The sequence below is a fragment of the Haliotis cracherodii genome, unplaced genomic scaffold (assembly GCF_022045235.1).
Source record: "Haliotis cracherodii isolate W230 unplaced genomic scaffold, xgHalCrac1.p SCAF_8, whole genome shotgun sequence".
In the NCBI taxonomy this organism is placed as follows: Eukaryota; Metazoa; Mollusca; class Gastropoda; order Lepetellida; family Haliotidae; genus Haliotis; species Haliotis cracherodii.
In genome coordinates, this window is record NW_027266341.1 from 56,509,575 (window position 1) to 56,527,059 (window position 17,485).

At 40.5% G+C, this 17,485-nt stretch overlaps 1 protein-coding gene across 1 annotated transcript in view; it reads right to left on the minus strand.

Annotated features, from left to right (window-relative positions):
- The window catches only part of LOC139450498 (transcription factor ovo-like homolog lin-48), a 35,061-nt gene extending 19,380 nt beyond the window's left edge, over positions 1-15,681 (minus strand). Inside the window, exon 1 of the mRNA XM_071232220.1 lies at positions 15,321-15,681. Coding sequence (XP_071088321.1) covers positions 15,321-15,486 — 166 coding nt within the window. The 5' untranslated portion in view covers positions 15,487-15,681. The remainder of the gene's footprint in view (positions 1-15,320) is intronic.
- Positions 15,682-17,485: the final 1,804 nt, after the last annotated feature.

The following is a 17,485-nucleotide window of genomic DNA, read 5'->3' on the forward strand; positions in this document are numbered from 1 at the left end:
AGATCGGTGCTCTTGATGATAATGAGTAAATTGTTTGGTCCAGACTGGATTATTTACGAACCACCGTCATATAGCTGGTATATTGCTGAGTGCGGCGTTAAACAACAAACAATCAAACAAAATCTATATAATTATTAAACACCTTCCAACAATGAGAAATTAAACTTATATTTTCTAAATATTCTGTTATATTTATAACATAATTTGATTCATAATTTAATTATTGCGTTGCTTTCTTCCCTGTCATTCAATGTGCATGTTCAAACCCCTAAACTTTTAATATTTCATTTTTCATAAATGGCTACGTTAGTGCGTTGCCTAGATCTCTCGTTATCTATTCACAAGAGTAGATTAAAATAATTTGTTTTACTATCATATTTCTGTTTATCTAATTCATAATACGAAATTGATAATTCATTTATAATAGTATAGATCATATTCGTTTATATCACTCTCTGATGCTAAGGTTTTATTTCAGAAAATATAATTAATTCAAAATGTAGAAAGATACACAATTTGCCATTATTTGACTTTTAAACTGTACAAAGTATGATATAATGATCAGAATGCCTGTAACGGGTAGTATTTAAGAAAGAAATATTTGTCGAGAAGTCCCATTTTTCAGATATGCCCTTCAGTAGTATTATTGCATATCTCCAGACAGAGGTTTACATTGTAGTCCCATTATTTGTGGATAATTCAAAAAGCAACATAGAAAATATATATGCTACCATGACGAAAGAATACAGAGTATACATAACTCGCAATTCTATATATTCAGCACACAGCCCAAAACCGAAATTCCACAACATATCCGATTACACTGATTAAGGCTGTCCCAGTTCTCCATGCGATACTGACGCCCGTTCGTCTCCCAGACCATACAGAATAAATTTAAAAGGAATCCAGCTCAAGTCTAGAACGATTTGGCAAGCCTAGATTGCCTTAATTCTATCCATGAAAGTAAGCATTAATAAAAAAATATTGTTCTTGTCTGCTTCAGATTATATTTTGTAGATACTTATTTTAACTAGGAAAATTGTACTGACACCGGCGCTGTCCCTATTGAAGCTATCCATAAGAATTTCGAATTGCCGTCCATTGTTCGATGTCAATACATCGATGACAAGTGAGGATATCATAAAGTAATCGTTGATGCCGCGCTACACTTTGATAAAAATTATAATCAAGTTGACTGGTGTGTACATTACTACAGTGAACATGTACATGATCATGCCCTAATAATCAAATGCCGTAATGTCAAATACTAATTTATTATTGTGTGATGAATTTAACTGGATCAGTGGTAACATGTGATATTAATATTCAATCAATTTATTTCCTGGTTGGTCCATCCATGTCTACAAAATGAAAATAATACAATTAAAATGGAGCATAGAACAATTCTTAATTTCAGGCTAGAGCTGTGGAAATCTAGACTTTCCCAATCATTATAGACTTGAGTTGGTCTCATGTTTTACATTATTCTCTTGGGTCAACGTCACAGCTCATACCATACACTAACAAGACCAGCTTGCCCTCCGCCGGAGCTCCCGGATTTTGGTTATATCATCTAACATGGCCAACTCTGCTCTTAAGTAAACAAGAACCTAATCAGCGAGGGGTCCTTTATAATCCCTATGTGGCTGCTTATAAAAATCTGATATCTATTCCCAAAGACCTGGTTAATAATATATTTTCTGCTGAATATTCGAAACAAATAGAGTGAGTTGGTACTACATGTACATATGTATACGGTTCTATTTTAAATGACTGCAGCGCTCCATTATGAAAACAATTTGTTTTAACGCTGCTCTCAGCAGTATTCCAGTGATATATGACGGCGGTCTGTTGTATATGAAATATATGCAATTGAATCTTGAATCTTGAAAGTTGTAACATTTCCGCAAATAAGTATCGCATGCAGTATACAGTATATCAACTGCAATATACTGTATACATCAGTATTTTGACACGTTTTGCTTGTTTTTATCAAGGCGTCAAGGCGACAATGCGACAACGAGACAATGTCCCTTCCATAGTAATCCGTGCAAATAAAACTGAGTAATGAAATAGAAGTCTGACATGCCAGTTAAAAGATAGAGTGTTGCAGCTTCTGATTTAATAGATCTTCAAGAAGGGTTATCAATAATGGGATGGGTGATGAGTTCAACTGCATACGCTGTGATTAACAATAATGCTCCGAGCCAATACATTTTGTCAAATGTATGACATGTATTACGTGAATGAACATATTGTTTATACTCGTCCATGTTTTTGACGGACAAAATAATTTACATGCTCGGTAAAAGTGAGGACGGGCATCATTGTGTGTTTCCGTGCTTTGTTCAGGTGAACAATTGACTTGTCCTTGCATGTGTTTGTGACGGGTGCCACTTGTGTGGCAGGATACGCTCACCTTTTCCCGAACACCCATTGGATGACCTGAACCACTTCGGATTTTTATCCCACATCAGTCTGATACAGTGCAGTGATGTTATGTAATATGTAAAAGAAAGCATATTCAATTATCCAATTGATTTGAATAGAATATACTTGCCTCAGTGTATTTTATTAACGCCCCAAATCGTAATTTAAACACATAAAATAACAGATCACTCATGGTGCCTTGACTTACTACTAGATTTAATGGGCCACCCCGGAATAAAATAGTTCCCCCCAAAGCGAGGAACATATGTTTTAGTATGTTTACAAGGAATATATTCCAAACAATATCCTCATTAGATGAGAAGATCTTTTACAGAATTACCTCAGAAAGTCAATTACAATGACAGAATCTCGTAATACATTAACGTCAAGTACAATACGTCAAAATGGCCGACACGATAAACGTGACGGGAGATATTTTCGAAGTTGTTAATTAACCTGTTGCTATTTCAAGCCTTTGGCATCACTGATCAAATGGCCGATCATTGAAAGGTGATTGTGAAGATGTGTCAAATAGATACTAAGGTAAATTCATAGATTTCTGTAAATTGTCACTGCGACAGTTTGGATTTTTTTTCGTGGTTTTTCTCTCTGGGATGGGTTGTAGCGAAGGTATCCTTAAATGGGCTTGCAACCACGCTTCTGTATGAATTCGTACCACGGAATTCCAAGGGTTTTCCCCAGGAATGTGGAAGCAGTCAGTGTTTACGCCTTTTCAAGAATACAGTCACGTGAAGAACGTCATGTGACCGACCTCGGGTCCAAGTCGTATATCTTGTAAACTTCACATTAAAAAATTAGTTATTGTTATAACCAAATGAAACACAACCCATTATCCGATAGGGGTAACTGTACATAGCCGTTACCACAATAAACTTAGTAACATTGTTTGGTTTGACTTCTTGGCGCGTGTCTGAATTCCATTAACATGTAACATATCCTAAAACTAGCTTATCAGCAAATCTCGCTGCACTGCGCGCGACAGATACTAGAGCAAGGCATGCCAGAAATACGAAACCTAAAGCTTCGGAAAGGAAGCCTTGGACATCACGTGCGCCGGGGGACCAGCGCCATCTGATTGGCCGTTAACAGTTGTACAAGGCGGAGCAAAAAGCATCGTTTTTCCGTCCATTTTACGCTTGAAAAACTCGACCCTTTTCTGGACACTTTCTAGACGCTGACCAATTAATCAATTTTAATGAATTTTTAGTCGTTTTTCCGTCCAATGACCATATACGGAAAAAAACGACGTTTTCGTGTTTGCAGTGCAATGATTTCACCACCAACTCTCCACCCCGTTATCTCCCCTCAAATTCACCACCCCCTCACCACCACTTCACCCAATCTCACAACCCTGACAGCTCCACTCAACCTTAAGATGATTTCACCATCAACTCTCCACCTCGTTATCTCCCCTCAAATTCACCACCCCCTCACCACCACTTCACCCAATCTCACAACCCTGACAGCTCCACTCAACCTTAAGATGATGTCACCATCAACTCTCCACCTCGTTATCTCCTCTCAAATTCACCACCACCTCACCATCACTTACCCAATCTCACAATCCTGACACCTCCACTTAATCTTAAGATGATTTCAGCATCAACTCTCCACTCACCTCCCCCACCGTCCCCACACCCACACCCTACCCCCTACCACCACCTCAGAATTCACAAACAACGCCACCGATTCCAACCAAAACGGACATGACAACTTAACAGCAGAGAACACATCAGCAATGACCATTTCAAAGTTTCATTTATTTCGGAAAGCCTTTCCACTGCAATGCACTGAATTGCGTAATTCATATAACATTTCTCGTTGACAATACACCACTGTGTTTTGCCTCACGAATATATTCCACATGAATAAAATATATCGTCAACGTAGATGAGCAGTTGACAAACAATAACATTTGACATCGAAGCCGTAAAAAGAAGAATGTGCTGTTGTGACACAGATAGTCTCAGGGTTCTTTAGTGTCTGTGACAACGTTTTCCATCGTATACACATGTCGTAATATTGATCCGTAACTTTGAATGAGCATGAACACAACGCCGGAAAATATCATGAAATAATAATTGCACATTATCCTACGGCTTTACAGAGGATATCGTATTACTCTGCAGCATGAATTAATCATATCCAGGCAAGTAAGTGATAATTCACAAAAATAACAAGATGGCTACGTTTTGCCGTCTTACTCCGGAAATTATGGTATACAGTTGATATGACGTTTCATTCTACCAAGTTCAGGACAGTGTCGCTATGCTACGTTGGTGTAGGCAAAGTCAGTGTGGGAGAACTGTCCCATCTCATACAACGTTGACCATTTCGGTCTCAAATCCTGCAACAGCACTTGTGTAACTTGAGTTCACTAACACTCATTAAAATATACCGACATAAAACAATATCAGTGTGTTTGGCAAGTTCATTTTATAATTACATTTCATGACTACATTGACTCCAGGCCCTACTTTTCATAATTTGCGATAGGGTCGGATGAGCATCAAGAACTGAAAGAACGTTAGCAACGCCAAACGAATAATAGAAAAAAAATCTCATTAGGAACTATTGTAATGTTTAGTCAGTAGGTTTACAAAATACAGTAAAGTACGGTTATAACGAACTCAAAGGGACTACTAATTTTAGTTTGTTATAACCGTAGTTCGTTATAAGCATATATACAGCATAACTATAGCAACTAGTCGGGACCAAAAAGTAAGTTCGTTATATCCGTAAGTTCGTTATAAGCGTGTTCGTTATAACCGTAGTTTACTGTAAGGTTATCATTTTTGGAAGAAATGTATCAAGAACGCTTCGTGTCTACATAGACACAACATCTAAAATATTTCTTGATTTACTTGTCATTTTTCCGTTTCAGTTGTTTTCTGATACCCGATCGCCTCGGGTCATACTGATTTGTATGCGTTTATGTCAAATTTGCCCCACTATTTTCATGAGGTTATACATTTAGCATGTGCAATACACGAATCAGTGGAAAAACACGTAAGCGTAAGCGAGTTATTTTCATGTTGAAAGGATCATATAAGAGGAAATATATTAATTTATCCTTACTCAAATATATATCATCCGTCATATATATTGTAGTATATATTTACATTCATATGAGCTTTGATGGCAAAGGTATCAGATAATGTGAAAATGAAGCAATGTGAATCCAATACTTCATATACTGGTTGTCGATTGCTGTTTAACGCCGCACGCAGCAATATTCCAGTTAAATGACGGCGGTCTGTTAATAATCGAGTCTGGACCAGACAATCAAGTGATTGACATCATGAGCATCAACCACGTCAGAGAGCCTGACCATCTGATCCCGTTAGTCAGTTCTTGCGACAAGCATATCGCAGTTTACGGCACGAATGCTGAAGACCTATTTAAACATTATCATTTATTTAGAACCGGAAATTTGCATATATAAACTATGCAAACATATACCCGTGATATCCGGATTGATACATAACTTTCTAAGGCGTGAACATTTGAAAATTACAAAATTACAAATGTTTCCTCACCCAAGGACATTTTCACATTTCAAACCCTTTAGAAAATAGTCTGAAAAATTCGAACCTTTGACAATCCGCAGAAATGCATTTGAAATACGCTATGCACATATCGGGAAACATACGCAAATCCGGTCATTACACGTTTTCCTGTTGTATTTGCGTCAGTTTCATATGTGTAAAATCCGTCTTTTTGTCACGTGGCCCTTTTCCATCATATCCATATACATCGCCACCTCGAGACCATCTCACCACCACCTCATCACCATCTCACCACCATCTCACAACCACCTCACCACCACCTCACCACACCTCATCACATCTCACCACCATTTCACCTACATCTCACCACCACCTCACCACTATCTCACCACCACCTCATCACCATTTCAACACCAGCTGACCAGCATCTCACCATCATATTACCACCATCTTACCACCACATCACCATCTCACCATCATCTCACCACCACCTCACCACCATCTCACCACCATCTCACCACCACCTCACCACCATCTCACCACCATCCCACACCATCTCACCACCACCTCACCACCATCTCACCACAATCTCACCATAATCTCACCATCACCTCACCACCATCACACACCTCACTTCACCCCTTTTTTCCAACACACCACAACATCATACCACAGAACCTCAACATCACAATAGGGGCGGTCGGGTAGCCTAGTGATTTAAGCGTTCGCTCGTCACGCCGAAGACCCGAGTTCGATTCCCGACGGGTACAATGTGTGAAGCCCATTTCTAGTTTCCCCCGTCGTGATATTGCTGGAATATTGCTAAAAGTGGCGTAAAACCATACTCACTCGCTCAACATCACAACATATCACCTCAATGAGGTGTTAATTTACTGTTCGATTACAAATCAATACACGTTTTCATCGTTATTCAAGAAGAGTGATTTAGCATCAAACAAACTTTATGACATATGTCATGTTATATCGCCTTTCCTAGACTAACATCTAGTCTCTAAAATGAAAATATCTTTCTGAAAAAAACGTTGATAATTTATCTTAAAACAATATATTAAACGGAAGTCCAGTTCATTTTCCTGAACTGCAGTAACATAGACTTGCCAAACTATTATAGCCTTGCATGGGCTGTATTGGATACACTGGTATCAGGGTCTGTTTGACTGACTACGCCTTCCTTCTATAAAATAATATCTATACAGACGAGTATCCTGTCACGATTTAACCTTGTGACCTACTACAGAAATCCCCCAGAATTCATTTATTCGTGAAGGCCGCATAACGGTGAACCGCTATTCTAACTGGGTTTGTTGTATCTCTTTCCCGACGTCTACAAACACAGAACCGTCTGATAGGGTGTGGAGGAATGCGACCGGCCATCTTTACTTCGTCCCGTCATTCACACGAGCAGACAGTGCCATAGACCTATTGTTACAGGAATACTGAATGGAAACCACGTGACCTTATGAATGAACAGTTACTCTATTGTTGAATGGCTGTAAAGACAGTTACATCGCGCCACTTGCAACATGATTCGGGGCTTGGCATCCTGTGGTCACATGACAATGGGACGAGATCTCGAGGTCAGTTTTAATAATGGATTCATGCAGGTCCCCTTGCCAAGGACGGGCGTTTGGAAGAGTGAGATATGTGGTCTTCATTGCAGTTACGCCCCTTGGACATATGATAACAATGCATATATGTATACGTGTTTTATTCAGGCTCAAAATGGTTATAGACCACCGTTAGACGTGCGAATCAGAAAAGACAGGAAGTTGGTCTCGTATTACCCCCACAGAGTCGATTTTCATTGAGAAAACGGATATACGGCTGAAGGATAGTGTTTATGCGTACAATAATGTTGTTTTTAATAGGATAAGATGCTTCATGATGACAATAGGGACTGATCTAGGCCCAATCTCTACACAGAAAGAGATGAATGGGCATATTTTTCCGTTACTTGCGAAGGATCGAATTACAACCGTTATGTTATCTCATATGTGCCAAGCGATTGGTTGTTACTGTGAACACAAACCAACAGCTGCTTGTCTTGTCAGCCTGGCTTTAAAGAAGGAGTTGGCCTGTCACTTCGCTGTCACTAAGTAGGTTATTATGCTATATCTCGCGCCTCGCATTAAAACATAATAGAATATACATTGTACTAAATTAGATAGCTTTTGGCTCAGGTTCCAGCAAGAAACTGTAAAATGTTTGCTTGTTCGGAATCGTGAAGGACATAATGAAAGTGGCTTTGAAAGATCTGATTCTTATACCACCTCGGAATGTAGATAGCGATACGCCTGTGAATGGAATTTTTGTCTTGCCAGTCAATGAATGGGCCCTTCTCTATTACGCTAGTCGTCAGCTATACCCATTAAGAATTTATTAAAGTTTCATGTTACTATGTTTTCATTCTTGAGACTACAACGAGCTGCAACCTAAGTTTTAAATACAATGCATTAAACAATTTTGGAAAAAGGGGATTTTCTGTTGCATTTTTTCTGTTTTTGTGACAACGCTACCTTACCGATGAGTGTTGGCTCTGATAATGATCTATGCATTGAAAGCTCCTGTGGTGTGCTTCATCCGTTCTCAGTGATGCTCTTTAGTGATGACAGCTAAAAATGCACTTGTCTCCGTTGAACTGGACTGAAACTTTTGATGGAGCATTGCAGGTGTATAGGGGCATTATATGAGAGACATGCATGTTTATGTGAGGTATGAATAATAGCAGTGCATGTGTATTGGAGCAGTGTATAAGTCCAGTGTAGGTGTATAAAAGCAGTGTATAAGAGCAGAATAGGTGTATTGGAGCAGTATATAAGAGCAGTGCAGGTGTATTGGAGCAGTGTATAAAAGCAGTGCTGTGTATTGGAGCAGTTTATAAGAGCAGTGCATGTGTATTGGAGCAGAGTATAGGAGCAGTGCAGGTGTTTAAGAGCAGTGAATAAGAGCAGTGTATAAGAGCAGTGCAGGTGTATAAGAGCAGTGCAGGTGTATAAGAGAAGTGCAGGTGTATTGGAGAAGTGTATGAGAGCAGTGCATGTGTATTAGAGCAGTGTATAAGAGCAGTGCAGGTGTTTAAGAGCAGTGTATAAGAGCAGTGTATAAGAGCAGTGCAGGTGTATAAGAGCAGTGCATGTGTATTGGAGAAGTGTATGAGAGCAGTGCATGTGTATTGGAGCAGTGTATAAGAGCAGTGCATGTGTATTGGAGAAGTGTATAAGAGCAGTACAGGTGTATAAGAGCAGTGTATAGGAGCAGTGCAGGTGTATAAGAGCAGTGTATAAGAGCAGTGCATGTGTATAAGAGCAGTGTATAAGAGCAGTGCAGGTGTATAAGAGCAGTGTATAAGAGCAGTGCAGGTGTATAAGAGCAGTGCAGGTGTATAAGAGCAGTGCATGTGTATAAGAGCAGTGTATAGGAGCAGTGCAGGTGTATTAGAGCAGTGTATCAGAGCAGTGCATGTGTATTGGAGAAGTGTATAAGAGCAGTGCATGTGTATTGGAGTAGTGCATAAGAGCAGTACAGGTGTATAGGAGCAGTGTATAAAAGCAGTGCAGGTGTATTGGAGCAGTGCATAAGAGGAGTGCATGTGTATTGGAGCAGTGTATAAGAGCAGTGCATGTGTATTGGAGCAGTGTATAAGAGCAGTGCATGTGTATTGGAGAAGTGTATAAGAGCAGTGCATGTGTATAAGAGCAGTGTATAGGAGCAGTGCATGTGTATAAGAGCAGGGTATAAGAGCAGTGCATGTGTATTGGAGCAGTGCTTAAGAGCAGTACAGGTGTATTGGAGCAGTGCATAAGAGCAGTGCATGTGTATTGGAGCAGTGTATAAAAGCAGTGCAGGTGTTTTGGAGCAGTGTATAAGAGCAGTGCAGGTACATTGGAGTAGTGCATAAGAGCAGTACAGGTGTATTGGAGCAGTGTATAAGAGCAGTGCAGGTGTATTAGAGCAGTGTATAAGAGCATAGCAGGTGTATAAGAGCAGTGCAGGTGTATAAGAGCAGTACAAGTGTATAAGAGCAGTGCAGGTGTATAAGAGTAGTGCAGGTGTATAAGAGCAGTGCATGTGTATAAGAGCAGTGTATAAGAGCAGTGCAGGTGTAAAAGGGCAGTGTATATGAGCAGTGCAGGTGTATAAGAGCAGGGTATAAGTGCAGTGTATAAGAGCAGTGCATGTGTATTGGAGCAGTGTATAAGAGCAGTACAGGTGTATAAGTGCAGTGTATAAGAGCAGTGCATGTGTATTAGAGCAGTGTATAAGAGCAGTGCAGGTATATAAGAGCAGTGCAGGTTTATAAGAGCAGTACAAGTGTATAAGAGCAATGCAGGTGTATAAGAGCAGTGCATGTGTATTGAAGAAGTGAATAAGTGCAGTGCAGGTGTATTGGAGCAGTGTATATGAGTAGTGCATGTGTATTGGAGCAGTGTATAAGAGCAGTGCAGGTGTATAAGAGCAGTGTAAAAGTGCAGTGCATGTGTATTGGAGCAGTGTATAAGAGCAGTGCATGTGTATTGGAGCAGTGTATAAGAGCAGTGCATGTGTATAAGTGCAGTGTATAAGAGCAGTGCAGGTGTATTAGAGCAGTGTATAAGAGCAGTGCATGTGTATAAGTGCAGTGTATAAGAGCAGTGCAGGTATATAAGAGCAGTGCAGGTGTATAAGAGCAGTGCAGGTGTATAAGAGCAGTGCAGGTGTATAAGAGCAGTGCAGGTGTATTGGAGAAGTGTATGAGAGCAGTGCAGGTGTATAAGAGCAGTGTATAAGAGCAGTGCAGGGGTATGAGAGCAGTTTATAAGAGCAGTGCAGGTGTATTGGAGCAGTGTATAAGAGCAGTGCAGGGGTATGAGAGCAGTGTATAAGAGCAGTGCCGGTGTATTAGAGCAGTGTATAAGAGCAGTGCATGTGTATTGGAGCAGTGTATAAGAGCAGTGCAGGTATATAAGAGCAGTGCAGGTGTATAAGAGCAGTACAAGTGTATAAGAGCAGTGCAGGTGTATTAGAGCAGTGCAGGTGTATAAGAGAAGTGCATGTGTATTGGAGAAGTGTATGAGAGCAGTGCATGTGTATTAGAGCAGTGTATAAGAGCAGTGCAGGGGTATGAGAGCAGTTTATAAGAGCAGTGCATGTGTATTGGAGCAGTGTATAAGAGCAGTGCATGTGTATAAGTGCAGTGTATAAGAGCAGTGCAGGTGTATTAGAGCAGTGTATAAGAGCAGTGCATGTGTATAAGTGCAGTGTATAAGAGCAGTGCAGGTATATAAGTGCAGTGCAGGTGTATAAGAGCAGTACAAGTGTATAAGAGCAGTACAAGTGTATAAGAGCAGTGCAGGTGTATAAGAGCAGTGTATAAGAGCAGTACAAGTGTATAAGAGCAGTGCAGGTGTATAAGAGCAGTGCATGTGTATAAGAGCAGTGTATAAGAGCAGTGCATGTGTATTGGAGCAGTGTATAAGAGCAGTGCATGTGTATAAGTGCAGTGTATAAGAGCAGTGCAGGTGTATTAGAGCAGTGTATAAGAGCAGTGCATGTGTATAAGTGCAGTGTATAAGAGCAGTGCAGGTATATAAGAGCAGTGCAGGTGTATAAGAGCAGTGCAGGTGTATAAGAGCAGTGCAGGTGTATAAGAGCAGTGCAGGTGTATTGGAGAAGTGTATGAGAGCAGTGCAGGTGTATAAGAGCAGTGTATAAGAGCAGTGCAGGGGTATGAGAGCAGTTTATAAGAGCAGTGCAGGTGTATTGGAGCAGTGTATAAGAGCAGTGCAGTGGTATGAGAGCAGTGTATAAGAGCAGTGCCGGTGTATTAGAGCAGTGTATAAGAGCAGTGCATGTGTATTGGAGCAGTGTATAAGAGCAGTGCAGGTATATAAGAGCAGTGCAGGTGTATAAGAGCAGTACAAGTGTATAAGAGCAGTGCAGGTGTATTAGAGCAGTGCAGGTGTATAAGAGAAGTGCATGTGTATTGGAGAAGTGTATGAGAGCAGTGCATGTGTATTAGAGCAGTGTATAAGAGCAGTGCAGGGGTATGAGAGCAGTTTATAAGAGCAGTGCATGTGTATTGGAGCAGTGTATAAGAGCAGTGCATGTGTATAAGTGCAGTGTATAAGAGCAGTGCAGGTGTATTAGAGCAGTGTATAAGAGCAGTGCATGTGTATAAGTGCAGTGTATAAGAGCAGTGCAGGTATATAAGTGCAGTGCAGGTGTATAAGAGCAGTACAAGTGTATAAGAGCAGTACAAGTGTATAAGAGCAGTACAAGTGTATAAGAGCAGTGCAGGTGTATAAGAGCAGTGCATGTGTATAAGAGCAGTGTATAAGAGCAGTGCATGTGTATTGGAGCAGTGTATAAGAGCAGTGCATGTGTATAAGTGCAGTGTATAAGAGCAGTGCAGGTGTATTAGAGCAGTGTATAAGAGCAGTGCATGTGTATAAGTGCAGTGTATAAGAGCAGTGCAGGTATATAAGAGCAGTGCAGGTATATAAGAGCAGTGCAGGTATATAAGAGCAGTACAAGTGTATAAGAGCAGTGCAGGTGTATAAGAGCAGTGCAGGTGTATAAGAGCAGTGCATGTGTATTGGAGAAGTGTATGAGAGCAGTGCATGTGTATAAGAGCAGTGTATAAGAGCAGTGCAGGTGTATAAGAGCAGTGCAGGTGTATAAGAGCAGTGTATAAGAGCAGTACAAGTGTATAAGAGCAGTGCAGGTGTATAAGAGCAGTGCATGTGTATAAGAGCAGTGTATAGGAGCAGTGCATGTGTATTGGAGCAGTGTATAAGAGCAGTGCATGTGTATAAGTGCAGTGTATAAGAGCAGTGCAGGTGTATTAGAGCAGTGTATAAGAGCAGTGCATGTGTATAAGTGCAGTGTATAAGAGCAGTGCAGGTATATAAGAGCAGTGCAGGTATATAAGAGCAGTGCAGGTATATAAGAGCAGTACAAGTGTATAAGAGCAGTGCAGGTGTATAAGAGCAGTGCAGGTGTATAAGAGCAGTGCATGTGTATTGGAGAAGTGTATGAGAGCAGTGCATGTGTATAAGAGCAGTGTATAAGAGCAGTGCAGGTGTATTGGAGCAGTGTATAAGAGCAGTGCAGGTGTATTGGAGCATATATATATATATATGTATGTATGTATGTATGTATGTATGTATGTATGTATGTATCTTGGTGCTGTTGACATGAGAGTTAAGAACTGGATCTATACCACTTGTAACAAATTAACAAGCCTCACTGGGTACATGACACCTCTTGTCCGCCTTTTTTCGAAACAGATTTGTCTTTGTCGAAAAAGCGGTTAGTGCCTTATGAATAATTTATGCATCAAATTATCTGCATCTTTTTTTTCTGGGCTAGACTCTTACCGGAAGAGACAGATGATCAGATTAGTGAGTGCCATCACACGGGTCACAACATAGCGAACTGCACGTGTTAACCATAGACGGAGAAGCTCATGAGCTGCTGGGATGATTCGGTGGACCCCACACTGTTCTAAGCTAGTACGACAAAAGTGACAGGCACACACAGATGGGTAGAACTACCCTGTGTACAACTACCCTGAGAAGTCATACCCTGGTGCGATCACTCTAATGGCCTGAATATGTAAGGGAATGATGCTAATGGAACAGGACGATATCTTGCTAGGCTTGATATGGATACGGTTGATGTGGCAGGAGCAGGCTCTGCTGGAGGTCTTCATAACGTAAGAGTCATGGGAGGATGGTCCTACTATTCAACTGCATCCTTGTTTGTTTGTTTGTGTGTTTGTTGTTTAACCCCACACTCAGCATTATTCCAGCTAGATGACGACGGTCTGTAAATAATCGAGTCTGGACCACACATTCCAGTAATTGACATCATGAGCATTGATCCACGCAATTGGGATACGATGACATGCATCAACCAAGTCAGTAAGCCTGACCAACCGATCCCGTTAGGTGCCCCTTTCCACAAGCATCCTTGGGATGCTTTATGTCCCCATGTTGCACCTATGCACCATGTTCTTTAGTTATCCATGTTATGTTAAAAAAGTTGCTTAAAACAATGTACTTTTTGTGTTATCTTATTCTCGCTTGTATGTTTGTTAGTTTGTTGTTTAACGCCGTACTCGGCACTATTCCAGCTTTATGACGGCGATCTGTAAATAATCGAATCTGGGGCAGACAATGAAGTGATTGACATCATATGATTGACCAACGCAATTGGAATACGATAGCATGCACCAAGTCAGTAAGCCTAACCACCTGATCCCGTTAGTCGCCTCTGACAAGAATGGGTTGCTGAAGGCCAATTCTAACCCAGATCTCACGTTTTTTGTTTATTAAAACTGGTGATCTAATAACTGATACCTTGTTAATATATGTTTATTTTTACATATGTTCATTCAAGGCCTATTACACAAAATCTTTTTTTCAAAGACATGTTTACCTCTACTGACGTATGATGAACGTTACTTGTGCGGATTCCTGTGTGCGTTCATCGTCGGGTTCGAAGGCATACGCTTACGCTTACGTCAGGCTCTACCGGTTAGGCGATACACCGCTTGGGGTTAAATGACGCTTTACGGGTTGTATTCACTACATGTAGGTTGTACTGCACACGATCTAGAGAACAGTTCCTACTTGCGAGACCATATGATTCTTTGTATCGCTTTACAAATGTTTTATCAACACAAAAAAGAAGACATGGAGAATACACGCACAGATGACGTTTAGAAAACATCTTATCGTTTATAATTTCGTTGACAGCTATCAAATGGATACAATTTGACACAATCGTACAATGGCAGGAGATATTTAAATGGGAGCTGATTTGGTTAAATATGCGAATGTTTAACCATGGCTAGATGAAGCGAACGTTTAAATAGGTTTTCATTCTGATGTCAACAGTACAGGGGCTTTTCATTAAAAGATTATTTCTTTCTCTGGCAAAATATACTGCTGGGCAAAAGAAAGTACACACTTATGTTTGATGGTGGTTAAAATGAACCAAACGAGAAATGGTTATTCGATGGTGATGTATTTGATACGGGTATCAAATGTGTGTGGACCTTAAGTTTGCAGTGTTTCGGCGACTGTTTTTAGCATGCTGGTAATCGCCGCGAATAGCTGCAAGACTGCTGATGTGGTTTTAAGCATTAACCACTCACTCACTCACTCAGTCTTCTAACGTTTTGATACCGTTTGTAATTTTTTTTTTGTATATTTTTTTTTGCCCGGCAATTTATGTTTTTAGAGAGGAGAAAACGAATTTTATATTCCACCAGAACTGTTACAGTATTATATCATCTTACACTTTCATTTTTTAGGACATTGAATTTTTGTCGATATTGTACATGCATCTTACCTATTGTTGGAGTGGCCCCGTCGCATGATATGCTGTTATCACTGGATTCAGGATTGCAGTCCTCTGAATACGTCCTACACCGCGCGGGTGTCACAGCAACATCGTCATCTCCACGATATGTAACACGACGTCGACAATATTTGGTAATCAAAAAACTTCTCGGCATCTTGTCGACATTTAATCACAGGTCCTCAAGGCTGGAATGTATCCATTCACTGCAATGCTTCAGCTAAAAGCCAATAGTCACTAACAGTACTCCGAGCCGATTACTTGCTTGTCTTTACTATAAACCGATTAGCAATATCTGTAATATGCGTATCTAATATTACGAAGTTATATACTAAACCTATTGGCCGCTTGAAACAGAATGAGTTAAAGCAGAGAAGCTTGGCGAGATTGTGAGCGGGTAGAGTGAACGCCGCTATTATAGAGGGAGTGTACAGTTACCCGAGATATCCACTGAGGATGAGAGGGCTGGGTAGCCAACGGTAGTCATTCACCCGTATATACCAGCTCAGGATAACTGTAAACATGGGATACCTCTATTTTGAGAAACAGGACGCGCTGAGTTTTTCCCTCTTATCATGTAACGTGATTATCAAAATAACACTGAAACAGGATTCGTAAGATTTGCTACCAGCAAGCCGATCCGCAAGGATGGGTTTTTATTATCAGTTTTATATATATAAATAATAAGTACATTTAGGTTAGGGGGAAATCTTTGTGCTTAGAAAGACAAATGTGGTATTTAAAGATACGCGTGATCAACGTCATATTGTTGTATGTTTCCGAATAATACGTCAATTGTAGATAAATGAATACGTATCCTTTTAAATGAATACGTGAATGCGGATCTCTGCCACTAGAAAATAATATGAAAAAGATTAAGCGAAGAAAAAAACCAAAAGCACAATCAACCTTCTACGAGTGAGTGAACAATACAGTTATAAAACGGTACATCAGCGTTAGCTTTTGCAGGCTTTAGTCCACAAACACGGCGTTGGTGCTGACAAACCAGAAAATATGTTAATTAATTGAAATCCCAGATTCGAATCACGATAATATATTTTCTGGCAGTCTAAGGTAACGTGTATCGCTTGATGCATCTCGATAACGGGTAAATCATCGTTTCAGGAAATATCAATATGAAAACCATACATATATCTGTACATTTCAAACAATAAATAACTATATACGTCTTTAGAAGAAAGGTATAGGAAAGCAGGGAATTTGTCTCCTAACATAAAGTGCAAATAAAGTGTGTAGTCATCCTTCAGGAATACTGAGATGCCAGAGAGATCCTGTTTTTAGAGGGGCCACGGGTGGCCCAGTCGTCTGTGCAAAGTTGCGTCCCTGGGGCACGCCAGAAACCTATGATTGTGGGTTCGAATCCCGGTTCGCCCCGATTATGTTTTTAGGTTTGTCAGCGCCATACCCGTGATCGTGGAGACCTGCATCACTCGGGGCTTTCCTCCCACATTAAGCTGACATGCCGTGATATGACGGGAACACAGGCGACGGCGTTAAACCCAACTCACTCACTGTTTTTAGACAATATCTAAACACATCGACTTTGTTCGCAAAGCTCAACACAACAGGGACTTTCTGCTTGGTTGATATCTATCCGCTTAGTACGCCCCATGCTGAAAGTTACAATAATTGTTTAAGTATGCGACAGCACCACAAAAGGAAATATCCTGGCTTGGGTAACGGTTTATATGTACACGGATCCGTGTGTGTTTATCAAGCCTGGTTTCACCCATTACTCTGACATGTGGGAAATTCAAGAGATATTATACAGTACAGAGAGTGTATACCGTTTAATCTAAGAAATGGTAATAGGAACAGCCGCTCAACATAATCCGGATACGTGCTTTGAGGATATTGGATTATGGCACGGTTAATTGGCCTGATATTATTTATTCCACTTGACGCCCATATCCTTCGTTCCCGTATTAAGAAATCGACCATAGGATGTCCGGGTAATGGTAAAGGTACTTGGCAACATATGCTTGTCGTAAGTGAAGACTTTGTGGATCCGACGGCTTTGCTGATTGCATGTCATCGTGAGCCGATGCTCATGATGTCAATCAGTTGATTCTCTGGTCCAGACTCGACTATTTACATACATCCGGCATACTGCTGGGGTATTGTTAAGTGCGTCA